At 44.4% G+C, this 27,379-nt stretch overlaps 1 protein-coding gene across 1 annotated transcript in view; it reads left to right on the forward strand.

Annotated features, from left to right (window-relative positions):
* Window positions 1–27,379, forward strand: part of LOC137344330 (tubby-related protein 3-like) — a 104,588-nt gene that overhangs the window by 47,877 nt on the left and 29,332 nt on the right. The window contains exons 5-9 of the mRNA XM_068007192.1: window positions 12,085–12,232; window positions 15,591–15,593; window positions 17,042–17,206; window positions 23,515–23,634; window positions 26,043–26,162. Coding sequence (XP_067863293.1) covers window positions 12,085–12,232; window positions 15,591–15,593; window positions 17,042–17,206; window positions 23,515–23,634; window positions 26,043–26,162 — 556 coding nt within the window. The remainder of the gene's footprint in view (window positions 1–12,084; window positions 12,233–15,590; window positions 15,594–17,041; window positions 17,207–23,514; window positions 23,635–26,042; window positions 26,163–27,379) is intronic.

The following is a 27,379-nucleotide window of genomic DNA, read 5'->3' on the forward strand; positions in this document are numbered from 1 at the left end:
CGTTCTGTTGGGGAGGGTTTAAACTAGTATGGCAGGGGGATGGGAACCAAAGGACTGGTACAGATAGAACAAATTCAGACCAGGAAACGGGAAGTAGAAAAGCAGTTAGTGACGTAGTTCGCGACTCAGAAAGGCAAAAGAAACAAAGGTTAAATAGTGTTCAGCACAGGAATTTGACGGGGTTAAAGGGTGTATACTTCAATGCAAGGAGTATTACAAACAAAGCAGATGAGCTAAGGGCACAGATAGACACATGGCAGCATGATATCATTGCTATAATGGAAACCTGGCTTAAGGAGGGGATAATTGGCAGCTCAATATCCCTGGATATAGAGTTTTCAGGCAGGATGGAGTGGGTGATAAAAAAAAGGAGGGGGTGTAGCATTATTGGGGAAAAAATTAATTACAGTTGTGAGAAGGGATGATATGCTAAATGGATCATCAATCGAGGCCATATGGGTTGAGCTAAGAAATAAAAAAGGGGCAGTCACACAACTAGGAGTGTACTATAGACCCCCGAATAGCGAAAGGGAGATAGAAGAACAAATATGTAGGGAAATTTCTGAGTGCAAAAATAAGAGGGCAACAATAGTAGGGGACTTCAACTACCCGAACATCAACTGAGATTCAAACAGCGCAAAATTCTTGATCGGTGTCCAGGAGAACTTTTTTAGCCAGTACGTGACAAGCCCAACAAGAGGGGATGCAATTCTAGATTTAGTCCAGGGAAATGAAGATGGGCAAGTGGGTGAAGTGACAGTGGGTGACCATATTGGGGATAGTGACCACAATTCAGTTAGTTTTAGCATTATTATGGAAAAGGGCAGTGTAAAATCAGGAGTAAACGTTTTAAATTGGGGGAAGGCAAATTTTACAGAACTAAGAGGTGATTTGGCAGAAGTGGACTGGACACAACTACTTGAGGAGAAATCAGTGGCAAGCCAGTGGGAGGCACTAAAAAGTGAAATTCTACAGGTACAATGCAGACACGTCCCCTCAAAGAAAAAGGGTGGCACTGCCAAATTTAGAGCCCCCTGGTTGTCTAGAAGTATACGGGGTAAGATAAAGCAGAAAAAGAAAGTTTATGACTGTCACAGAAAACTAAATACTGCAGAAAGCCGAGAGTATAGAAAGTACAGGGATCACGTAAAAAAGGAAATAAGGAAAGCAAAGAGAGGGCATGAAAAAATATTAGCTAGTAAGATTTTAAAAAACCCAAACATGTTTTATCAGTATATTAAGAACAAGAGGATAGCTAAGGAAAAGGTGGGACCTATCAGGGATGATAAGGGTAACTTGTGTGTAGAAGCAGAGGATGTGGGTAGGGTTTTAAATGAATATTTTGTCTCCGTATTCACAAAGGAAAGGGATGATCCGGATGTAGTAGTTAAAGAGGAGAGGTGTGAAATACTGGATAAGGTAAACATAACGAGAGAGGAAGTACTAGAGGGACTGGAATCCTTGAAAGTTGATAAGTCACCAGGATTGTTTCCTAGGCTATTGAAGGAAGCCAGGGAGGAAATAGTGGATGCTCTGAGGATCATTTTCCAATCCTCACTAGATACAGGGGAGGTACTGGAGGACTGGAAGACTGCAAACGTAGTACCATTGTTTAAAAAGGGTACGAGGGAAAGGCCAAACAATTATAGGCGGGTCAGTCTTACCTCAGTGGTGGCAAACTATTAGAATCAATACGGAGAGATCGAATAAACTGTCACTTGGAAAGGCATGGTTTAATCAGGAATAATCAGCATGGATTTGTTCGGGGAAGGTCATGCCTTACAAATCTGATTGAATTCTTTGAGGAAGTGACAAGGAGGATTGATGAGGGTAGTGCAGTGGATGTTGTCTACATGGATTTTAGTAAGGCATTTGACAAGGTCCCACATGGCAGATTGGTCAGAAAGGTAAAATCCCATGGGATACAGGGAAATGTAGTGAATTGGATCCAAAATTGGCTCAGTAACAGGAAACAAAGGGTAAAAGTCGATGGATGTCTTTGCGAATGGAAATCCGTTTCCAGTGGTGTGCCACAGGGCTCAGTGTTGGGTCCCTTGCTGTCTGTGGTATATATTAATGATTTGGAATTGAATGTAGGGGGGCATGATTGGCAAATTTGCAGACGACACAAAAATTGGCCGTGTAGTTGATAGTGAAGAGGATAGCTGTAGACTCCAAGAAGATATCAATGGGTTGGTGGAGTGGGTGGAAAAGTGGCAAATGGAGTTCAACCCGGAGAAGTGTGAAGTAATGCACTTAGGGAGGGCAAACAGTAAAAGGGAATATATTGAGAGGGGTGGAGGAAGTGAGTGACCTTGGAGTGCATGTGCACAGGTCCCTGAAGGTGGCAGTATAGGTAGATAAGGTTGAGAAGAAGGCATATGGAATGCTCTCTGTTATTAGCTGAGGTATAGAATACAAAAGCAGGGATGTATTGATGGAACTGTATAAAATGCTGGTAAGGCCACAGCTGGAGTATTGTGCGCAGTTCTGGTCACCACATTGCAGAAAGGACATAATTGCTCTGGAGAGAGTGCAGAGAAGATTTACAAGAATGTTGCCAGGGCTTGAAAATTGCAGCTATGAGGAGAGATTGGATAGGCTGGGGTTGTTTTCCTTGGAGCAGAGGAGGCTGAGGGGAGACTTGATTGAGGTGTACAAAATTATGAGGTGCCCAGATAGAGTAGACAGGAAGTACCTGTTTCCCCTAGCGGAGAGTTCAAGAACTAGAGGACATAGATTTAAGCTGATTGGCGGAAGGATTAGAGGGGACATGAGGAAAAACTTTTTTACCCAGAGGGTGGTGGGTGTATGGAATTCGCTGCCCGAATTGGTGGTAGAGGCAGGGACCCTCAAATCTTTTAAACAGCACCTGGACCTGCACCTAAAGTGCTGTAAGCTGCAGGGCTACGGACTGGGTGCTGGAAGGTGGGATTAGAATGGGCACCTGGTTGTTCTTCAAGCCGGCACGGACACGATGGGCTGAATGGCCCCCTTCTGTACTGTATCTTTTCTATGGTTCTATGGATCCTGCGTGAAGTGACTTTGGCCAGTGTCGATGCAGTTCCATGTGAGCATGGCTGTACAAAGCTGCCTTTAGTTCTGCTTAACATTGCCAGTCTCACCCAGAGAGGGCACAGGCTAGCTGGTGTTGTATCAACAAGAACTTGCATTTGTGTAGCACCTTTAACATAACCCTAACCCTGAAACGACCTAAGGCGCCTCACAGGAGCGTCAACAGACAAATATTGACACCGAGCCACATAAGTAAATGTAAAATCTCACACTGGTGCATTAAGAATGGCTCTTCTGAGGTTGTGGTTGAGGTATTCAGTTGGGACAAGATGGGGGAAGCTTGATTGAGGAAGCTTTTTCTAACTGTGGTGCATCTGACCTGGGAGTGCTTGATGTTGACTGGAGAGGTATGTCTCCCAGCAGGGACCCTCTCCCGCCTAGAGTGCTTATCAAAATCCAGGTACATGCTGCAGATGGTTTTCCTTATCTGCTCCCAATAGACAAGGCTCCCCACCAGGAGTGTGAAGGCAGAAAAATTATCCTTTTGATACATGAAATGGGCAGTGTGTTCCATTTCCCAACGCCACCATCTCTCAGAGTGATGAGCACAGAAACAAATGTCGTTTTTAATTGTGTCGCACTGGAAAATGAGCTCTAGGTTGTATCCAATTCTGGGCACCACATTTTATGAAGGATGTCAAGGCCTTGGAGAGAGGGCAGAGGAGTTTTACCACATTTACCAGTGATGAGGGACTTCAATTATGTGGAGAGACTACAGAAACTAGGATTGTTCTCCTTGGAGCAGAGAAGGTTATGGGGAGATTTAATAGAGGTGTTCAAATTGATGAGGGGTTTTAATAGAGTTGATAGCGAGAAATTGTTTCCTTTGGCAGATGGATCAGTAACCAGAGGACACAGATTTAAGATAATTGGCAAAAGAATCATGAGGGAAATGCGGAGAATTTTTTTTACGCAGTGAGTTGTTATGATCTGGAATGCACAGCCTGAAAGGGCGGTGGAAGCAGATTCAATAGTAACTTTCAAAAGGGAATTGGATAAATACTTGAAAAGGAAAAAATTGCAGGGTTATGGGGAAAAAGCGGATAGTGGGACTAATTGGATAGCTGTTTCAAAGAGCCGGCACAGGCATGATGGGCCGAATGGCCTCATTCTGACCTGTATGATTCTGTGCTCTCTATGTTAAAATCTATACCTGCTAGCTTTGGTTGCTGGTTTGGGGTCAAGACAGTTAAATTTGGTTTTCTAGTCACATCTGTCAAAGCTGGCACTTCCTGTCGGTGCGCTCTGCGTCCTTTGTGTCTGATCATGTACCTGTCCCCGTCCTAGGGCATTAATGATCGTTACATCATTACAGCAGGTTGAGATGTCAAGCTGACTTCTGGAAAATTATATCTAGAAAGAAAGACTTGCATTTATACATCACCTTTCACAACCTCAGGACATCCCAAAGTGCATTAGTTTTGAAATGTAGTCACTGTTGTAATACGGCAGCCAATTTGCGCACAGCAAGATCCCACAAACAGCAACGTGATAATGGCCAGATAAACTGTTATTAGTTGTTGATTGAGGGCTAAATATTGGCCAGGACACCAGAGAGAACTCCCCTGCTCTTCTTTGAATAGTGTCATGGGATCTTTTATGTCCACCTGTGAGGGCAGATGGGGCCTTATCTGAAGGACGGCTCCTCTGACAGTGCAGCACTCTCTCAGTACTGCGCTGGAGTGTCAGCCTAGATTATGTGCTCAAGTCTCTGTAATGGGACGAGGACCCACAACCTTCTGACTCAGAGGCGAGAGTGATACTACTGAGCCATGGCTGACACCTCCAGTTAACAGTAAATGGAATATTGACTGGTTCTTGTGAAACGTGATGGTGAGCTGCAGTTTCCTCTGGGCTGGAGAAACTTGGGACCGATGTGTTTGAATGGTCAGCACCCTTGTTAAAATAGAGGAGAGAGGAATTTAATACAGAAATGTTAACAATTTCAACCCACATGTGGAAAACAATACCTGAATGGGAACTAATTGGACCCCCACAAACTTAAAGTGTAAGAGAATGGCACACTTCTGATGGGCCTGGGTGTCTCCTGGTGACATGTTGACATCATGCTGAGTGAGCGACAGCTTGTCTGCATTACTTCCTTCAGTGAATCCATATGGCAAATGCACTCAAAGACCAAAAATACATGTCAGCGGCTGCTTGGTGTTTGAAACAATGGCGACAGTGTGCTGTAGAACAGAATATAAAACACTGAGAGGACACACTGGGAGGGGATGAACTGAGCCCCTGCAATGAATGATGAGCCAAATATCTCCTTTCACCTTCTGTTGCTTAGCTTTGGAGCAATTGTGTTTGATGAATTGGTAGAAACTTATGTTACAGGAGAGTGGTAGAGTGCTTAGTGGATCGGGTGGGGGTGCAGGGTGGGGCCTGGGAGGGAGAGAGGTGGTACACGAGGTGGGGTTTACTTTTGAACATATGGGGGCTCTGAAATTACATTGTGGGATAATAGTGGAGGAATTTTTTTTTAATTCATTCATGGGATGTGGGCGTCGCTGGCAAGGCCAGCATTTATTGCCCATCCCTAATTGCCCTTGAGAAGGTGGTGGTGAGCCGCCTTCTTGAACCGCTGCAGTCCGTGTGGTGACGGTTCTCCCACAGTGTTGTTAGGAAGGGAGTTCCAGGATTTTGACCCAGCGACAATGAAGGAACGGCGATATATTTCCAAGTCGAGATGGTGTGTGACTTGGAGGGGAATGTGCAGGTGGTGTTGTTCCCATGTGCCTGCTGCCCTTGTCCTTCTAGGTGGTAGAGGTCGCGGGTTTAGGAAGTGCTGTTGAAGAAGCCTTGGTGAGCTGCTGCAGTGCATCCTGTGGATGGTACACACTGCAGCCACGGGGTGCCGGTGGTGAAGGGAGTGAATGTTTATCGTGGTGGATGGGGTGCCAATCAAGTGGGCTGCTTTGTCCTGGATGGTGTCAAGCTTCTTGAGTGTTGTTGGAGCTGCACTCATCCAGGCAAGTGGAGAGTATTCCATCACACTCCTGACTTGTGCCTTGTAGATGGTGGAAAGGCTTTGGGGAGTCAGGAGGTGAGTCACTCGCCACAGAATTTTTAATGTGTTGGTCTGAAGTTCCATCCTCCTCCATTTTAGTGAAGGTGTTAACCCATTTATTATTATTAGTTTAATGCCTTGGCTTAAATAGTGATAACAGGTCAATGAGTTCAACATTCATGCTTTAGTATCCCATGGTATCATTTCAGGGCTGAGATCATAGAATCATAGAATCTTACAGCACAAAAGGAGGCCGTTTGGCCCATCGTGCCTGTGCCGACTCTTTGAAAGAGCTATCCAATTAGTTCCACTCCCCTGCTCTTTCCCCATAGTCCTGCAGTTTTCTCCCCTTCAATTATTTATCCAATTTCCTTTTGAAAGTTACTATTGAATCTGCTTCCACCATCCTTTCAGGCAGTGAATTCCAGATCATAACAACTCACTGCGTGAAAAAAATTTCTCCCCATCTCCCTCTGGTTCTTCTGCCAATTACCTTAAATCTGTGTCCTTTGGTTACCGACCCTCCGTGCCAGTGGAAACAATTTCTCTCTATTTACTCTCTCAAACCCCTTCATGAGGTGTCATTACAATAGGAAAGCCTACTTTGCTGAGGAGTGGCACTGTGTTGAATACTGATCTTGCAGTTCCCATTTAAAATCCAACTTTGATCGATGGGATGATGGACTTTTCTATTCAATGGAAGTTGAGATTCCTTAGTTAAAGGCATTTCAGTACGTTTGAAACCACTCCCAGAGAGCTAACGCTACAGCATAGAATATTTTACCACAACTCACAATTGGTACAACACAATTAACTGAAGACTGGCACGTTTACTTTCAATTTATCCATTAATCTTGAAAGTTCTGGCTAGTTTCCTGACGTTGCAGAACGCTTTTCAGGATGCCCAGTTCACTGTTGTCTATGTTACATGCTTCTGTAACTCTGCTCTTGATTAATCATTTGAAATCGGGTTGGCCATCACACAAGCCTTAGGCAGGATCTGGCTCCCTCCAACTACTTATCATCACTACTTCTTACGCTCCAGTGGCTGAAACGCTACTTGTGATTTTCTTCACGCCTTCTAACGGGGTGATGAAAATCTTAGGGGTCAAATTCAACTTGGGCGGGGACGTAAAACAGATGGTGTCACATCTGCCGCCAGTTAAACATCCCGCCCAATATTCCGTTCTAGTGAAGTCAATGTAACTGAACGAGTGGGAGGTATAACAGGCGGCCGATGGAATTCCGCCCTGTTTGCATTCCTGCCCATTTCAAATTTCAATCTTTCAATTCTTCAAAGACTCATGGGGTAATCTTCACCTTCACCACCAGGGCGGTCTACCAGTGGAACAGATCACATGCACATTATAGAATTAGCCCGATGTTCATTTCCATTGAAACCGTTGGAAGTGGAAATCGGACAGTATTGGAACGGCCGGACGATCCGCTCCATTGGTTCCCCCCCTAAACAGTGAAGCTAGAAATTACCCCCACAGTTTTCTCAGGTCTCTCTCAAGTTCAGCCCAACAGTGACCATCTTTGGCTCCATCTTAGTCCTCCGTTCCTCCAGTGACATTCTTGCCTTCACTATGCCACTTGGCAGGTGAAATTCTCACATCCTCTCCACGAAGCTCAGTTTCCTCTTTCTTTTCGATGATCTGTCTCTTCCCTTGAGTCTCCATCACAATCTTTCTTGTTCTTCTCTATGTTATCACTAATTCCAGGATCAGTGCTTCGATAAGCTCCAAATACACTGTTCTTTTCACTCTACTGACTTCCTACATGCTCACTTTGTTTAAATCACGTCACATCACACCATGTCTTACTCTAACTCATGATTGCAGCCATGTAAATAATCAGTATGAAGAAAATTAAATTGTAAAAACATATTAACCACTGTGGAGGAGCTCTGTGGGGACGTGTCTATCTGTGATGGTGGTGGGAGGAGCTCTGTGGGGACGTGTCTATCTGTGATGGTGGTGGGAGGGGCTCTGTGGGGATGTGACTATCTGTGATGGTGGTGGGAGGAGCTCTGTGGGTACGTGTCTATCTGTGATGGTGGTGGGAGGGGCTCTGTGGGGATGTGACTATCTGTGATGGTGCTGGGAGGAGCTCTGTGGGGATGTGACTATCTGTGATGGTGGTGGGAGGGGCTCTGTGGGGATGTGACTATCTGTGATGGTGGTGGGAGGGGCTCTGTGGGGATGTGACTATCTGTGATGGTGCTGGGAGGAGCTCTGTGGGGACGTGTCTATCTGTGATGGTGGTGGGAGGAGCTCTGTGGGGACGTGTCTATCTGTGATGGTGCTGGGAGGAGCTCTGTGGGGAAGTGACTATCTGTGATGGTGGTGGGAGGAGCTCTGTAGGGATGTGTCGATCTGTGATGGTGGTGGGAGGAGCACTGTAGGGATGTGTCGATCTGTGATGGTGGTGGGAGGGGCTCTGTGGGGATGTGACTATCTGTGATGGTGGTGGGAGGGGCTCTGTGGGGATGTGACTATCTGTGATGGTGCTGGGAGGAGCTCTGTAGGGATGTGTCTATCTGTGATGGTGGTGGGAGGAGCACTGTAGGGACGTGTCTATCTGTGATGGTGCTGGGAGGAGCTCTGTGGGGAAGTGACTATCTGTGATGGTGGTGGGAGGAGCTCTGTAGGGATGTGTCGATCTGTGATGGTGGTGGGAGGGGCTCTGTGGGGATGTGTCTATCTGTGATGGTGGTGGGAGGAGCACTGTAGGGATGTGTCGATCTGTGATGGTGGTGGGAGAGGCTCTGTGGGGATGTGTCTATCTGTGATGGTGGTGGGAGGAGCTCTGTGGGGATGTGTCTATCTGTAATGGTGGTGGGAGGAGCTCTGTGGGGATGTGTCTATCTGTGATGGTGCTGGGAGGGGCTCTGTGGGGACGTGTCTATCTGTGATGGTGGTGGGAGGAGCTCTGTGGGGATGTGTCTATCTGTGATGGTGCTGGGAGGAGCTCTGTGGGGACGTGTCTATCTGTGATGGTGGTGGGAGGAGCTCTGTGGGGACGTGTCTATCTGTGATGGTGCTGGGAGGAGCTCTGTGGGGACGTGTCTATCTGTGATGGTGGTGGGAGGAGCTCTGTGGGGACGTGTCTATCTGTGATGGTGCTGGGAGGAGCTCTGTGGGGATGTGTCTATCTGTGATGGTGGTGGGAGGAGCTCTGTGGGGACGTGTCTATCTGTGATGGTGCTGGGAGGAGCTCTGTGGGGATGTGTCTATCTGTGATGGTGCTGGGAGGAGCTCTGTGGGGATGTGTCTATCTGTGATGGTGCTGGGAGGAGCTCTGTGGGGATGTGTCTATCTGTGATGGTGGTAGGAGGATCTCTGTAGGGACGTGTCTATCTGTGATGGTGCTGGGAGGAGCTCTGTGGGGATGTGTCTATCTGTGATGGTGCTGGGAGGAGCTCTGTGGGGATGTGTCTATCTGTGATGGTGCTGGGAGGAGCTCTGTGGGGATGTGTCTATCTGTGATGGTGCTGGGAGGAGCTCTGTGGGGATGTGTCTATCTGTGATGGTGGTGGGAGGAGCTCTGTGGGGATGTGTCTATCTGTGATGGTGCTGGGAGGAGCTCTGTGGGGATGTGTCTATCTGTGATGGTGGTGGGAGGAGCTCTGTGGGGACGTTTCTATCTGTGATGGTGCTGGGAGGAGCTCTGTGGGGACGTTTCTATCTGTGATGGTGGTAGGAGGATCTCTGTAGGGACGTGTCTATCTGTGATGGTGGTGGGAGGAGCTCTGTGGGGACGTGTCTATCTGTGATGGTGCTGGGAGGAGCTCTGTGGGGACGTTTCTATCTGTGATGGTGGTAGGAGGATCTCTGTAGGGACGTGTCTATCTGTGATGGTGGTGGGAGGAGCTCGGTCGGTAAGTGCCTGTACAGTTATCTTCTCTTTTCTAATATGTAAACTGACAGGCAGTGGGACAATTTAATTCCTAAGGTGGATTGTCCTTCCGTTAATCCTTAAAGTGCAATTTCACAGGGTCGATTGTACTCACCGCTTATTCAGAAGGCCAAAGGTTAATAGCACAATTGTGATGGTTTTAACGGCAATGGCAAAATATTCCTTAACACAAAAAATCTTTTGCCTCGATCAAATGAAAACAACGTACTTTGTTCTCCTTTTAGTTTAGTGCTGGACTGTGGTGGGGCAGCAACGAGAGTGAGGGGAATCCAGTTGCACATCAAAAATTGCAGATGTAATATTGCTTACAATTGGTCTTTACGTGACCTTTAACCTTACCGATCTGGTAAGACTAACTTGCTGGTGGCCCAGTGAGGAGAGTACGCAGACACTTGCAGATTTTTCCTAATAGGTGGAAAAAGTCTGGATCGAGACTCCCGTCCCCAGATTCCTGATGAGAAGAGAGCCTTGAGCATTTTTGCAGGAGCTGCTATTATATCACTGAGTCAGAAGTCCCATAACCACTGAGGCAGTCACACGCCAGCATTCTGCTGGAATAATACCCTAATTTTCCCTGTAGTGCAAAACAATCACTTTTATTATAATCCTGCACAGAAAGTGGTTATAAAATACTGCCCAGTTTTATTTCTTCATTGTTCTGCCTCTTCTGTGGAGGCCAGTGGTTAAATTAAAGATCAGATAAGCTTAGATTCACAAAGTCAAGGCTGATAGACCAGCCCATCTCCAGTGAGGTTAATGCAGTCAGAACTTGTTGGTAAATCTTCGGGGTTGACAGTACATCTTATTAGATCAAGTGGGAGGAGCTCTGTGGGGACGTGTCTATCTGTGATGGTGTTAGGAGGAGCTCTGTAGGGATGTGTCTATCTGTGATGGTGGTGGGAGGAGCTCGGTCAAGGTTTGAGCTGCTCTACTGACACTAGTGAAAATTCCACAGGACCAGGGAGGATTTTTCTTGTGAAGAGGTTCCACCTGACATTTTCTGTCTAGTTTTTTGCATAATCCAAATTGATCTCCAAGGCAAACTTCACTGGACAGATTGGTACTTAATGGATTTCAGTGCATGCTTTTCAGAGAAGGGACATGAATTTTGGGTAGATTTAGCCATATCTCAAGAGGTCAAAGGCAATGACTGAGACTGATTTGTGTCAAACAGATTCAAGAGATTTGACATTCACATTTTTCTGTCAGAAATTAACTGTTTACTGATATTAAAGAAGGGAAAGTACTGGGGAGTATACAATGACTGGTATTGAACTGATATTAGAGGAGGGGATGTCCAGGGAGTATACAATGAGTATTGAACTGATATTAGAGGAGGGGACGTCCAGGGAGTATACAACGATTGGTATTGAACTGATATTAGAGGAGGGGATGTCCAGGGAGTATACAACGACTGGTATTGAACTGATATTAGAGGAGGGGACGTCCAGGGAGTATACAACGACTGGTATTGAACTGATATTAGAGGAGGGGACGTCCAGGGAGTATACAACGATTGGTATTGAACTGATATTAGAGGAGGGGACGTCCAGGGAGTATACAATGAGTATTGAACTGATATTAGAGGAGGGGACGTCCAGGGAGTATACAACAATTGGTATTGAACTGATATTAGAGGAGGGGACGTCCAGGGAGTATACAATGAGTATTGAACTGATATTAGAGGAGGGGACGTCTGGGAGTATACAACGACTGGTATTGAACTGATATTAGAGGAGGGGACGTCCGGGGAGTATACAACGACTGGTATTGAACTGATATTAGAGGAGGGGACGTCCAGAGAGTATACAACGACTGGTATTGAACTGATATTAGAGGAGGGGATGTCCAGGGAGTATACAACGACTGGTATTGAACTGATATTAGAGGAGGGGACGTCCGGGGAGTATACAACTCTAAATGATTTAGATGTGGGTAACATTTTATATTGAGAGTATTCCACATTTGCTCTTTCCTTCTCCTTTTTTTGGTCCCATGTCTGATTTTGGATAGTTCTCATTCCCGATGACCTGAATTACACTGGCTAAAACCTGCCTTCTCTGTCCACACAGCGTGCACTGCTGGAGCAGAAACAGAAAAAGAAACGTCAGGAGCCTCTGATGGTTCAATCCAACACCGAGGACAAGAAGTTGAAGAAGACGAGAACAAAACGCTGCGACGAGCAGGCCCCACTGGTCGAATCAAAGACTGTGAACCAAAGTAAGACATGCCAATCGTGCTATTAATCATAACGGTGAGAAACTCTGAACCCCCAGGCTGGGAGTTCAAAATGTCCAACAGGCATTCCCGGGCAGCACCAGGAATGCTGACAATGAAAATCCAGCTCAAACATCCAAATGTGATGCATGGTTATCAGTACCATCTGAGTCAGTTGTCACACTGGGAGCAGCAAGTGAGCTCAATCCATTAGATCAGTGTCACTGCGCTACAATTGGCCTCTCCTAGGCCAGAGAGGGGAAATCACAGGCGGGATTCCTGACTGCTATCCACAGCCACTAGCTGGAAAGTGCAAGTGTGTGATGGTTAAAGAAAGAAAGAGTTTCTGGGTAGAGTTTCTCAATTGCGTCCAAAATGCACTTGAAATTGCACTGGTTAGGTTACAGTTCAAGTTTCTGCTAAAATTCATTTGCATAATCACAAACTTAAAATCTTCCACAATCCAGCACAATCAGGCAGCGTAATAGAACAGAATTGTTTCTTTTTTCCATTAAAATCTATTCCTTGATGTATTTAAGAGCGGTAACCAGGTGCAGTTTTATTAATACAGGTGAAAATGGGTTGATCACCAAAAATAAGCATTTTTAATAGGGTGTCCAGTCCTCCAGCTGTGAGTAACCTAACTTAAAATCACTGAAAATGACTTTAAAAAAACTATACTGGACCATTTAATAGTTTCATTGATGTACACTTTGAAAATGTGCCGTCCAGTGCCTGTGTGCCCAAGGAAATGAGCACAATTTGAAGACCAGTCCTGAACCAGCGCAATCGGTGGAATCTCGCAATTTTGACCTGTGGGCGTGGACTGATTCGGGCCAATTGAATCTTGGACCAGCGTAAAAGACCGCGGAAAACATAAGTGGTTTTGGGTGCAACTCACATTTAAAATTGCCCGATCTTTTGCGTTGATAATACTCGCGGAAACAAACGGAAACTCAACCCCTTACATTTATAAAGCACCTTACACGACCTCAGGACGCCCCGAAGTGCTTTACGCCAGTTCAGTACTTTTGAAGTATAGTGACTGCTGTAATGTAGGAAATGCGGCAGCCGATTTGTGCACAGCAAGGTCCCATAAGCAGCAATGCACATAAGAACATAAGAAATAGGAGCAGCAGTAGGCCAGACGGCCCCTCGAGCCTGCTCCGCCATTCAATAAGATCATGGCTGATCTTCAACCTCAACTCTTCTTTCCCGCCCATTCCCCATATCCCTTGATTCCCCTAGAGTCCAACAATCTATCGATCTCAGCCTTGAAAATACTCAACGACTCAGCATCCACAGTCCTCTGGGGTAGAGAATTCCAAAGATTCACGACTCTCTGAGTGAAGAAATTCCTCCTCATCTCAGTCCTAAATGTCCAACCCCTTATCCTGAGATTATGCCCCCTAGTTCTAGACTCTCCAGCCAGGGGAAACAACCTCTCCACATCTACCCTGTCAAGCCCCCTCAGAATCTTATATATTTCAATGAGATCACCTCTCATTCTTCCAAACTCCAGAGAGTATAGGCCCATTCTACTCAATCTTTCTTTATAGGACAACCCTCTTATCCCAGGAATCAATCTAGTGAACCTTTGTTGCATGCCTCTGAGGCAAGTATATCCTTCCTTAGGTAAGGAGATCAAAACTGTGCAAAGTACTCTAGGTGTGGTCTCACCAAAGCCCTGTACAATTGCAGCAAGACTTCCTCACTCTTCTAATCCAATCCCCTTTCAATAAAGGCCAACATACCATTTACCTTCCTAATTGCTTGCTGTACCTGTATGTTAACTTTCGGTGTTTTGTGTACAAGGACACCCAAATCCCTCTGAACATCAACATTTAATAGTTTCTCACCATTTAAAAAAACTTTGTTTTCTATTCTTCCTACCAACATAAATAACCTCACATTTCCCCACATTATACTCCATCTACCACCTTCTTGCCCACTCACTTAACCTGTCTATATCCCTTTGCAGACTCTTTGCGTCCTCCTCACAGCTTACTTTCCCACCTAGCTTAGCATCCTCAGCAAACTTGGATACATTACACTCGGTCCCTTCATCTAAGTCATTAATATAGATTGTAAATAGCTGAGGCCGAAGCACTGATCCCTGCGGCACCCCACTAGTTACAGCCTGCCAACCTGAAAATGACCCATTTATTCCTACTCTCTGTTTTCTGTCCATTTACCAATCCTCTATCCATGCTAATATATTACCCCCAATCCCATGAGCCCTTATGTTGAATAACAACGTCTTATGTGGCACCTTATCAAATGCCTTTTGAAAATCCAAATATACTACATCCACTGGTCCCCCCTTATTGACCCTGCTAATTACACCCTCAAAAAACTCCAATAGATTTGTCAAACACTATTTCCCTTTCATAAAACCGTGTTGACTCTGCCTAGTCATATTATGATTTTCTAAGTGTCCTGTTACTTCGTCCTTAATAATAGATTCTAGCATTTTCCCTACTACTGATGTTAGGCTAACTGGCCTATAGTTCCCCGTTTTCTCTCTCCCTCCTTTCTTGAATAGCGGGGTTACATTTGCTACCTTCCAATCCACAGGGACTGATCTAGAATCTCGGGAATTCTGGAAGATCAAAACCAATGCATCCACTATCCCTGCAGCCACCTCGTTTAGAACCCTAGGGTGTAGGTCATCAGTTCCAGGGGATTTGTTGGCTTTTAGTTTCATTAATTTTTCTAAAACTTTTCTTTACTAATCTTAATTACTTTAAGTTGCTTTCTCTTGTTAGAATCTTGGTTTCCCACTATTTCCAGGAAATTTTATTGTGTCTTCTACTGTGAAGACAGATATAAAATATTTGTTTAAAGTCTCTGCCATTTCCTTATTCCCTGATGTGATCATGACCAGGTAATCTGCTTTAGTGATGTTGTTTGAAGGATAAATATTGGCCAGGACATCGGGGAAAACTCTCCTGCTCTTCTTCAAATAGTGTCATGGGAACTTTTACGTCTACCTGAGAAGGCAGACAAGGCCTTGATTTAGCATCTCATCTGAAAGACGGCACCTCCGACAGTGCAGCACTCCCTCAGTGCTGTACTGGACTGTCAGCCTGGATTATGTGCTCAAGTCTCTGGAGTGGGACTTGAACCCACAACCTTCTGACTCACAGGCTAAAGCACTACCACTGAGCCACGGCTGAGCGTTGGTCAGGTAACAACAGGATCAGGGTCAGCAGTGCCACCGTCCATGATTCAGTGATCTATTGACACTCTTTGTCTGGACTCACACAAGAATGGACATAGGTGGGGTACATTATGGCTACTGTAACCCTATAACAGTATGAATCAGTCCCCCCAGGAGGGGAGTAAAGAGAATCTGAAGAAGGTTTCTATTTGAAATATCTTCATATAGCTTCTGCTTGACATTATTAGGATGAGAATGAGATGGCTGGTCTGGTGCTTGCTCCCTGGAATAAACCCAATGGGGTAGATCTTGACTTTGTGCGATAGTGCAAAATGGGTGATAGTGAATCGGCCGCCCATTTTACATCTATCCCCATTTTTATATCCATTGACTTCAATAAAAATCGGGAGAGATGTAAAACGGGCTGCGATTCGCTATCACCCGTTTTACACTGACACACAAAGTCAAGGTCTACCCCAGTGTGTCTTTAAAGTCAAATCCTCACTGCCATTTTAGTCATGCATGATCAGAAACCAGCCAGCGGGAGAATGCCATCTCCCTCTAACATAGGTTTCGAACATGAGTAGTCACCAATGGATAGGTATTCTTCTGTTCCATGTTCAGTTGCATCTGGAGTGTTCATGAAAATGTCTCCCGACAAGGCTTCTACCTAAATCTGGGATGAATATACAGTGACTTGCTATGTAGGTGAATGAGGACCATATTATTCGGAAAGGGGAGAGGAGGAAATCTTCAAAAACCTGCTGGATGATGTCGCTACCCACAGTGACCAAAGGAATTCTTCCCCCCCCCACTCCCCGTTTATTGTTTTAGAAATTTTCATAAGCCAATCTACACTTCACATTTCATATCATATATGAGTGTAAGAGGTAACTTAACGAACATTTAGCGAGAGAAAGTAAACCAAAACAAAAATAAATCTGCAAATGCTGGGATTCTGAAATTAAAAACCGAAAATGCTGGAAACACACGTCAGGTCATTCAGCATCTGTGGAGAGAGCGGGCAGGTTAGTGCTGCAGGTATAATCCTTCATTAGAACTGGAAACTGAAAGGTGAACAAGCGTTACAGTGAGTGTTAGAAAAAGAATAGAACGAAAAAGTGGAGGGGAAGAAAGAACAGATACTCCGATGACAGAGGGGGAGTTAATGAGTTGAATGACCTGCAAACTATTTAATAGAGGAGGACACTTTGCCTCCTTTCAGCTCAGCACTTCTTTCCAACTTAATTAAAAGTTAATATTCAATAAACGTACCACAGGGTTTATGCATTTTCCTTTTTTTGCTGTCAGTGTACAGAGCTCACAGAGGGGAGCAGTGTGTTTATCCCATTTATATAAAGATGTGTTCAATATCTATTAAGTTCCTCTGATGTCCTTCGTGTCATAGCCTGAGTCATAGGATGAATTGTTTATCAAACTATTCCTCAATGTGTGTCCATCAGGTGCCCTCATTCCTCACCCCTGACCCCTGACCCCACCCGCCCAGGTCCTCAGTCGTTCTCCGCTCCCTCCAGATATAGACCCAGTGCCATCTTGCTCAACAGATTTTTTTTTTGGTTGTTCTGGAAGTCTCTCACCAATGACGTTGCTTACTTTCCCCCTTTCCTGACGTGCACACCACAAATAAGACGGTACAGAAAAGAAGGCAAGAAAGAAGAAACAGAAGGCCGAGACGAAGGATCCGGAGCCAGACAAAGATCCGTACGCCAAGTTCATCAAAGACCCCAAGAAGAAGAAGGAGAACCCTGCTTCTTATTTCACTGTCGGAAAGATGTCTAAAAAACAACAGCAAGGTACATAGGCCACGCGCAGGGCTGGAGTCCGCCACTGTACATTTTTCGATATATAATAATATAGAAAAATAGACCCAATATTTACATTATTTATGCCCCAAGATGAAAGAAAAGAACTTGTATTTATACAGTGCCTTTTACGACCTCAAGATGTCCCAAAGCACTTTGCAGACAATAAAGTACTTTTGAAGTGTAGTCACTGTTGTAATGTAGGAAACGCTGCAGCTAATTTGTGCACAGCAAGGTCCCACAAACAGCAAAGTGATGGTGACCAGATAATCTGCTTTAATGATGTTGCTTAGGGATGAATATTGGCCAGGGCACCAGGGAGAACTCCCCTGCTCTCCTTCGAAATAGTGCTATGGGATTTTTTACATCCATCTGAAAGGGTTTAATGTCTCATCTGGAAGACAGCACCTCTGACAGTGCAGCACTCCCTCAGTACTGCACTGGAGCTTCAACCTAGATTATGTGTTCAAGTCTCTGAAGTGGGACTTGAACCTACAACCTTCTGACTCAGAGGTGAGAGTGCTGCCATCGAGCCACGGCTGACAGAATCAAGGCTAAGAAGGAAGGAGCCCCCTGAAGAAGCTTTAGTGGGTAAGGCTGAGAATTCATTGGCCCACCCCCTTCACACCTGAGCTGTATAGTGCGAGTGTTTATCAGCAGATGATCGGTACATAGATTTTGAGATTATTCCAGCTTTCTGAATGAAAAGGCCGCGATGTAGCTGGTATTGGGTGGGCTTGTTTGATCCCTAGGTTATTCACGAGACAGCAAACGCTCTAAAAGCATCTATCAGATTGTCAGCAGGGATGGTGTTTACTTTCCGGGGTTTGGTCTGGGGCCCTACAGTTTAACTAGACTCGATGATGCTTCAACATCGCCTGTTAAAATGTCAGCGTCAACCTCAACAAGGAGAGACAGCTGACAGCATTTACACGATGGAAGGGAATCAGTGAGAACCCCTTGTGGTTCCAGGCCTTTTGTCTTGCCCCAACACCCCCGGTGGGGCTCACACAGACCCTTGTGGAGGCCAGTTCCCCTCCATTCGCTCGCCAGCCTGCAGGAGTCCCAGCTCCAGTCCTGACCCCTGGCCGTCATTTGTCTTGTCAGGGATGGATGGAGGTTCCATTCCTTGCAAGCAACCAGGAAACTCCCAGAACCAGTGCAACTGAGTCTCTGCCGTTTCCCGGGGGCTTCCACCTGTCTCCCATCGGAGTTGGGGCAGGAGGCTGGAGGAACCCTGAGGAATTTTGGGGCCGATCACTTCTTCTATACTTGCACACATCTAGGCTGAATTTCTCCTTAACATACCCTACACTGACAGCGTTTGTACTCAGCATACTAACACCAAGCAGGCTAACTCCACTGCACAGTGGGAATGCCAGCATGCTGCTTCACCATTCAGATAGCACAGGCTCCATGTCACTCCTGCCTGGTTTATCTGATCCTTCCGTGGCTTCTAGTGTGAAGATTTATTTTTATTTTTACAGACTGCAGTCCTTGTATGGAGAGTTGATGAAAAGCCACAGTCCAACTTATTGGCACGTCCTGTGTAGAATGTGCCATGTGAAGGTGTTAGATGAGGGGTTATCAAATCAATAAGTCATGATGTGGAGATGCCGGTGATGGACTGGGATTGACAATTGTAAACAATTTTACAACACCAAGTTATAGTCCAGCAATTTTATTTTAAATTCACAAGCTTTCGGAGGCTTCCTCCTTCGTCAGGTGAACGATGTGAAAATTTTCACATCGTTCACCTGACGAAGGAGGAAGCCTCCGAAAGCTTGTGAATTTAAAATAAAATTGCTGGACTATAACTTGGTGTTGTAAAATTGTTTACAAATCAATAAGGTTCTTATACATTGAATATCAGGTGTCACATGTAATAATATGTGAACATACACTTAAAAGGTAATATTTACAACCAGACCTAATGATGGTTGGTTGGGGATTTAAATGTGTTACAGTTCTGAGCTCAGTGTCTTAGGCCTTTACGACTCCAAATATTCATCACAAACACTCAATTTTATACATTTCTCCCACACCCTCCACGTGACAATCCACACAATTTTGCATTACGTAATTATATAAAAGTTAAAATACAACTCCATATAGGGAGATTTTAATTGACTTATCCCTTTATCAACAACTTTAGTTTTCCTTAGTTAACGAGCTATTTCTCCGTAGACTCCCCTACTTTGTTATCTTATCGATGGTTTCACACTGATTATATGTAATTACCACCAAGTGAAACTTTTAATTATATATCTGTCCTTGATTCAGTACCATTTCACACTAATCAATGTCCTGCTTCTATAGCAACCCCAATTAAAAAGGATGATGTATACCCAGAGGTTTTCCTTTGTAGAACTAGCTGTTTTGCCTCACTGTTATCAAATGATTCAACGGCAGTCTTTAATTAAACCTCTTATTACTTCATGCTGAAACTGACCATTGCCCAGGGTACTTTAAATTGGCTTATACTTCCCTGCTTAACAAGCAAAGGCTAAAGGTTAACATTGCTACAGTATAAAGAAAAATCAATAGTATTATATATCGTAGACCTCAGGACAGTCTGATTAACCCTTTCCTTACCGAGGTCCTGGTCTTATAATTACACGGCGTTAAAATTGTGGACAAAGGAATTAAATACAAACATGTTACGCGATCGTACGATTAATTTTGCACAGAGTCATTTCAAGGGCCTGGCCCCTTTTCCTATCACAAAAATATTAATGGCATCACAGCCTGTTTGAAAGCAGCATCTGCTTGACAACTGAAGGAGTCACTCTCCACACCAGCTCAGATTACCATCCATCTTTACCATAAAGCTCCACCTGTCCCATCTAAATGAGGTGCCCAGCCACTGACCCTGCGAACTCCAGTCAGGGTTAGCGCTGAAGGGCAACATTAAGCATGACCCTGACATAAGTGCCAGAGTCATGGGCCTAGAAATTGGGCCACGTGGTGTCCGTTTTTCAGGCGCTACGCAACCTACTGAGACCCCAAAATTTCGGGCAGGAAGTGCGCCGTTCGCCACGTTGGGTAAGGAGAAACAAGAGGCGTCCTTTACCCACACCTGAAGCGGGTATTAAGCCCTTTGCATATACAAATAGGTCCCCGCTCCAACGTTGGTTTTCCCTGAGGGTAACCAGTGCTATTTCCAGCACCGGCTGCACTCAGGCAAACCACCCTGAGGGTTCACCCGCAACAAAAAAAGTAAGTAACTTTCCTGAATGTGGAGCCAGGAGGATCAGGAGCGCTCCTCCCAATCCCACATTCTGCCATTCCCATACATGATCCCAGGAATTTGGGGTAAAAGATCACGCATGGTGGGTTATTGAAACTAGTGAGCAAGGACTCACTAGACGTCGATGTGATAATTAGTCTATTTGATCATCTGACATTTCAGTATTTTCCACCATCCTTTTTCTGTTTATCGTTACTGGAATTTTATCAAAATACTATTAGACCCTGGGGGCGGGGGGCTGAATTTATAATTACAAACATGTCACGGTTTTGATGGAGAGACAGCTCCATTGTTCTACAGGAGTATCATTAGAATACCTGGTTAATGAAGGCTTAATTTCACAACAACAACAACAACAACAACAACATACATACATACATACATACATTTATATAGCACCTTTAACGTAGTAAAGCGTCCCAAGGTGCTTCACAGGAGCGATTTTCAAGCAAAATTTGATACCGAGCCACATAAGGAGATATTAGGACAGGTGACCAAAAGCTTGGTCAAAGAGGTAGGTTTTAAGGAGCGTCTTAAAGGAGGAGAGGAGGTAGAGAGGCGGAGAGATTTAGGGAGGGAATTCCAGAGTTTAGGGCCTAGACGGCTGAAGGCACGGCCGCCAATGGTGGAGCGATTAAAATCGGCGCTGTGGAAGAGGCAAGAATTGGAGGTGCGCAGAGATCTCGGAGGGTTGTAGGGCTGGAGGAGGTTACAGAGATAGGGAGGGGCGAGGCCGTGGAAGGATTTGAAAACAAGGATGAGAATATTAAAATCGAGGTGTTGCCGGACCGGGAGCCAATGTAGGTCAGTGAGCACGGGGTTGATGGGTGAACCGGATTTGGTGTGAGTTAGGATACGGGCAGCAGAGTTTAATTCCATTTGCACAATGTTGAAGACAGGGAGAACGAAGCAGAGTTCTGGAGGCCCCCTGGTCACACATCAGAGGGTAGGCCAGCAATCTCAGGGTAGTGACTTTGATTGACACCAATTTCTGAGGCCTTTGAAGAAAGGGCAAGTCCTTGATTGACTAGAGCCCTCTGTGATTGATAGCTCAATGGGTAGGTATTTCCTATCATAGGAACATTTACCTATATGCTGCTCTGCCACTAGACCATGGAAGTGGTCACCAAAACAGAACAACAGTCTGCACACAGCTCACCATAATCATATCCTCCAAACACACTGCCAAGTCACTGCTCACTATGCTAGCAAAATGAAGATGGCTGATTTTAGTTGCATCCATCAGGATGGCTAAGGCCAATTGGCTTCAGGAGAAGGCTGGTTTACAGCCTCCTGAAAGATTTTTCCTCAGAGTAGGCTGTTCAGCACCTTGAGCCTGTTCCGCCATTCAATTAACTCCATCTACCCACTTTGATTCCGTAACCCTTAATACCCTTATCTAACAAAAATCTATCAATCTTAGTTTTGAAATTTTCAATTTAACCCTCAGTCTCATCAGCTTTTGGGGAGAGAGAGTTCCAGATTTCCACTCCCCTTTGTGTGAAGAAGTGCTTCCTGACATCACCCCTGAACGGCCTAGTTCTAATTTTAAGGTTATACCCCCTTGTTCTGGACTCCCCCACCAGAAGAAATAGTTTCTCTCTATCTACCCTCTCAATTCCTTTAATTATCTTAACCACTTCAATTAGATCACCCCATAATCTTCTATACTCAAGGGAATATATCACATACTGAAGGTGGTATCTGTCATGGAGATGGGTCCAGAGACGGCCAGAGAATGTGTGAATTTTGAAGCCAGCAGTCTGTGTTTAAAAGCCTAAACCAACTTAGCCAGGGAGATTTAAGCTGGTAAGTGTCCGTCTGTTGTTGGGCTCATGTTTAGTTTTGAGAGAAAGCAAGTTGCATTTCTATTGTTTTCATATACCAAGATGTGCAGGGAAATATATATCCTCGCTGCGTTAAACTGTGTACTGTTCATTCAGTTATAACATGTAAATAAAGCCATGCGTTGGTTCAAAGGCCATGTCTTGACTCAGTAGAGTTTTATCCAGCCTGTTGTCCGCAAAGAGAGGAGAATTCACATGGCGGGACATAATGGGCCAAATCCTGCTGGAGTGGGGGCATCTCGTGATGTGCCCCCTTAGTCAAATCAATGAGATTTAAGGATTAAGAAAGAAACAGAGGAACGATGGAGAAGCAGGGTGAATGACAGTCAAATCAGGTACAGAAAGAGAAATAGAGAGAGGGAAAGAAAGATTGGATTAAGAGAGAGAAAAAAGACACAGAAAAGAAAAGTAAGAAAAGAATGTTAAACTTAAAATTTGAATTTTTAAAAAAATCTCTAAGAAGAATTGACTACATGCAGGAATGAGATTGAACAGTTTAAATTGTTCCCTTTCTGGGCCAGAGAGGTTGATTGGCATTGCATTAACAATTATCGTTAAAAAGGTACTTATGCTCTTAACCACCAGTCCTAACTTTCTGCAGTAAGGATAATGGGCAATTAATGTGCAAATCCAGCAAGTTCTTAAAAATAACAGGGAGGCGAAAGGCAAGATGTCATTTGTGCGTAGCAAACGGTGACCTGTGAACACACCGTTATTGTTCCAGGAAGATTCAGCTCAATATATATAAGTAGCCATTACATGGAGTAAGGATTCACTGATGTGATCTTTGGATCATACTATTGTTTATCTATACTTTGGGTAGAAAAAGATGCACTCCAGATCATAGGGAACGCGAGATCCGCTTATGAAAGTGACCAGTGACACTGAACCCTAGTGCAAAAACCCAGAAACTGTGACGCCTAACAATAAATACACTCTAGTGTTAATCCGTACCTCCCTGAAGGTGCTGTTCATGGGGTCATTGTTCATTATATCAGAATATTGATAGTGTAAGCTTCTCTCAGCATGACACAATAATACCCGTCTGTTCAGCCCCACTGATGCTTGGACACCACACTGTGGGGGCTCAAATATCACTGACTCTGTGCTTGTTTGTGCAAAGAATGCCTGCAATTAATGCCCTGACTGGTGAGCAGCTGTTAATTTACATGTTCTTTTTATTTATTAAAACTTCATCACAGAGGAGTCAGAGGAGGAGAATGATGATAACGAGAACAAGGTGGAGGAAGAGGCAGCAGAGGCAACTTCTACAAAACACACTAAAAAGAAGGTCCCAAGGGAGAAAAAGCCAAAACAGAAAGGTCAGACATTCAACTGGAATCACATTTAAAGTTATGTGTGTGTGTGTGTGTGTGTGTGTGTGTGTACGCATGTGTGTGTCCAAATATGCGTACCTAAGCATGTGTGGGTGCATGCCTCTATACTTGGCTGTATGGGAATATGTGGTCATATATGGGTGTCTATGTATGTTTGGGTATATGTGTATGTGCGTGTGTGTGTGAGAGTGTGGGTGTGTACATGGTATGTGTGTGTATGGTTGTGTGTAGGGGTAATCTAATGGTGGTGTGTCGGGTGTATGTGTGAGGATGTGTGTATGGATGCTGTTTGCAGAAGTGCATGGTGAATGTGTGTGGGTGTGTAGTTGTGTAAGGTGGGTGTGCACAATGTATGTGTGCAGAGGCTGAGTAATGCTGCAGATATCTGCTGTTTCTATCCAGATATCTCACTGGTCTGTATTCCAGCTCGATAGCCCGGCTTGTCTTTACTCACACAGCTAGGGTTCTAGCAATTGTAACTGACTGAAATCATTGGCATGAGGGGCTGTTGTCAGGTAATGATGTGAGCACACCTCATGATAGGATGTGTGACTTCAAGAATGGAAAAGGTGCAAACCAAAAAATAATTTACTGCAAATAAAACTACCAGAATCGGGAAAACATGTCAGGGATTTACCTGGTGGTGTTATCGATGTGAGGTTGAGTTCGGCTAGTGTCAGTGTGACTGAGTATGCTACAGTTCGACGGTGAGAATGTGTAGTTCTGAGTGAGCTGCTTATTTTCCTAATCACCTCAAAAAGTTAGTTGGTCCCTGCCAAGTAGTAAAGTTTGTAAGTTTGGCAGTAGCATTCGTGTCATCTTTGAACTGTGCACGTTTGAAAGAAGGGAAGGAAGCAAACTTATAAACTACACGGTGTGATATTAGCATCTGAAAGATTAACGTCTTTGCTCTTTTAATGGAGGCTTTAACCTGTTTAATTTAAAAATCTGAACCCTAATATCAAGCAGCATCATTGCTAAACTGTAATGGGTCATTTTACAAATTCTCAGTCCCAGCACAGAGCTTCTTATATATAAATACACACACGCACACGCACACACGCACACACACAAACACACGCACAAACACACGCACAAACACACGCGCACACACAAACACGCACGCACACACGCACACACAAACACACGCACACACACAAACACACGCACAAACACACACACACAAACACACACACACATGCACACACATGTATACATACACATACACACATGTATACACATACACACACGCATACACACCCATACACACATATAAATATATATATATATATATATGCACACACATGTGCACACGCACACATATACACATACATATATATACATATACACATATAGACTTACATACATACATGTACACATGTATGCATACACACACATACACATGCATAGGCACACATACACACATAGACTTACATATATACATGTACACGTACACAATAACAAACATATGCACATACATGCACATATACAAACACAGACAAATACTCATTGCACACTTCACAGGTTCTGTACATCACCCTCCAATATTGCATTCTTATCTCATCGAGAGTATACCGCAGCGATTTAATAAACAGTTGCCTTACATCAGCAAAACATCGTGATAACACATGTCATTTTGGGCAAGGGAACTATGTGGCCCCAGATGAAGACTCTTTCTGGTAATTTGATGGGTGTAGTTTTTCCCTTGTTGACTATGGAAGGGAAGGAAACTCAATTCCACCTGGTAAGGTTTGTCTGTATCCAGCCCTTCATCAGTAGGGTCCCCCCGGATAACTGATAAGTCAGGTCTTAAACGGGAGTTTTAGTCGCTTTATGGCAGATATGCTTTTCCCAACATTACAACAGTGACTACACTTCAAAAGTACTTCATTGGCTGGAAACCGCTTTGGGATGTTTTGAAGTCGTGAAAGTTGCTATAAAAGTGCACATCTCTCTTTTCTTTATGTACGTGTCTGTGTTTTGCTTTTTTAAAGTACTTGCTATTCCTTGTTGCCATCCCTACACTAAAGGACTGATGTTGGGATTCATTTACATCTCTTGTACTTACCCGGTCAAACAAGGCAGTGTTCTCAGGATCTGTGATTCAGTTAATAAATTTATTGATATTGTACTTTTTATAATGTGCATTATTCATTAAGAAAAGATTAAAGAGCAAAATTATCTCTTCTCTTCCTGTGAATTTTTGTGCATTAAAACAATTGTTAAAATTATTAATGAAATGACAAGTGTTTGAAACGTTGCTAAGTTTCCCCTCTTAGAGCAGCTTTTCTGAGGCCCTCTCTGTCCCCTTCCTGTTTCTCCGCCCTCACTCACTTTCCTTCTTCACCCCCCCCCCCGCTTGCCCTTTGCATCATTCACCGGCTGATACTCAGAGCAAGACAAAAGTGAGCCCGAGTCCAAAACCAGAGGGAAAGCCAGCAAAACTCCGAGAAAGGATCCGATCTTAGCGTTTCAGGCTGGGAGCGAGAAAAAAGAGAAAAGCAGAAAGAAAGGTCAGCTCCATTCCCCCTTTTATTCATTCTTTCACTTCAAATCCAATACTTTTATTTCATTATTCTGCTCTCTAGGATTCCCTGTGGAATAATAGATATAACACACGCACTGGGGGGCTTTGCTCGAGTAAATAAGGAGAAACTATTTCCACTGGCAGGAGGGTCGATAACCAGAGGACACAGATTTAAAATAATTGGCAAAAGAACCAGAAGGGAGATGAGGAGAATATTTTTTAGGCTGTGAGTTGTTCTGATCTGGAAATCACGGCCTGAAAGGGCGGTGGAAGCAGATTCAATAGTAACTTTCAAAAGGGAAAAATTGCAGGGCTATGGGGAAAGAGCAGGGGAGTGGGACTAATTGGCTAGCTTTCAAAGAGCCGGCACAGGCCTGATGGGCCGAATGGCCTCCTTCTGTGGCGTATTATTCTATATGGCAAAGGGGGGTTGAGCAGATAAAGACATTGTAGAAGTTTAATACCAGATTCCAAGTCTAAAACTGGGCAAGGGGTGAGGGATGGGAGATTGATTGAAAACCTTAATAACTGACGCCTTCACGATGTAAGATATAGAAGTTTATTTCCAGAGACTCCACTGAAAAACTGGGCTGTTTGGTTGAAAACCAGGCAAGTGTAAATCCCAGCAATGGGATTCTTTCTTTTCAATGGAGTCTTAAGTTCTTAAACCCCAAGAACGGGTGGGTTGGGGGCGGGTGGGAGTTGAAAATAGTTGTTTTTATGGGTGGCAACCGCAAAATTTTCGGACTTTGCATTCCCAGTGAGAAGCCTGTACTTTTCCCCGCCGACGTTAAACCCAGAAACAAAGCCGGGTTACGGTCGTGACCCAAAAAACAACTATTTTCAACTTCCACCTGCCCCCAACACCCCCATTCTTGGGGTTTAAAATCACCTCCCTTAGACTTTGGAAAAATCATTTCTGGATTTGGGAAGGTGCTGGTTTAGGTTTGGCTTAATTTCAGTCTGAGGCCATCTAGTCGTCCCAATGGTAAAGGAAACTGGTCTGTTCAACCATGCTGCCCTTGCCATCCACCCTTAAAACTGGTATAAATCACCAACTCTCCACTGACATAGGTGTTTGAGAAAGTAAAATCAATTTAAATCTATCGCTCACAATTGGGGGTGATTTTAACTTTGGGTGATAATGTAAAACGGGGGATTTCCATTGACTTCATTAGAAATGGGGAGAGATGTATAACGGAC

Source organism: Heptranchias perlo, chromosome 27 (assembly GCF_035084215.1).
Source record: "Heptranchias perlo isolate sHepPer1 chromosome 27, sHepPer1.hap1, whole genome shotgun sequence".
NCBI classification, from domain to species: domain Eukaryota; kingdom Metazoa; phylum Chordata; class Chondrichthyes; order Hexanchiformes; family Hexanchidae; genus Heptranchias; species Heptranchias perlo.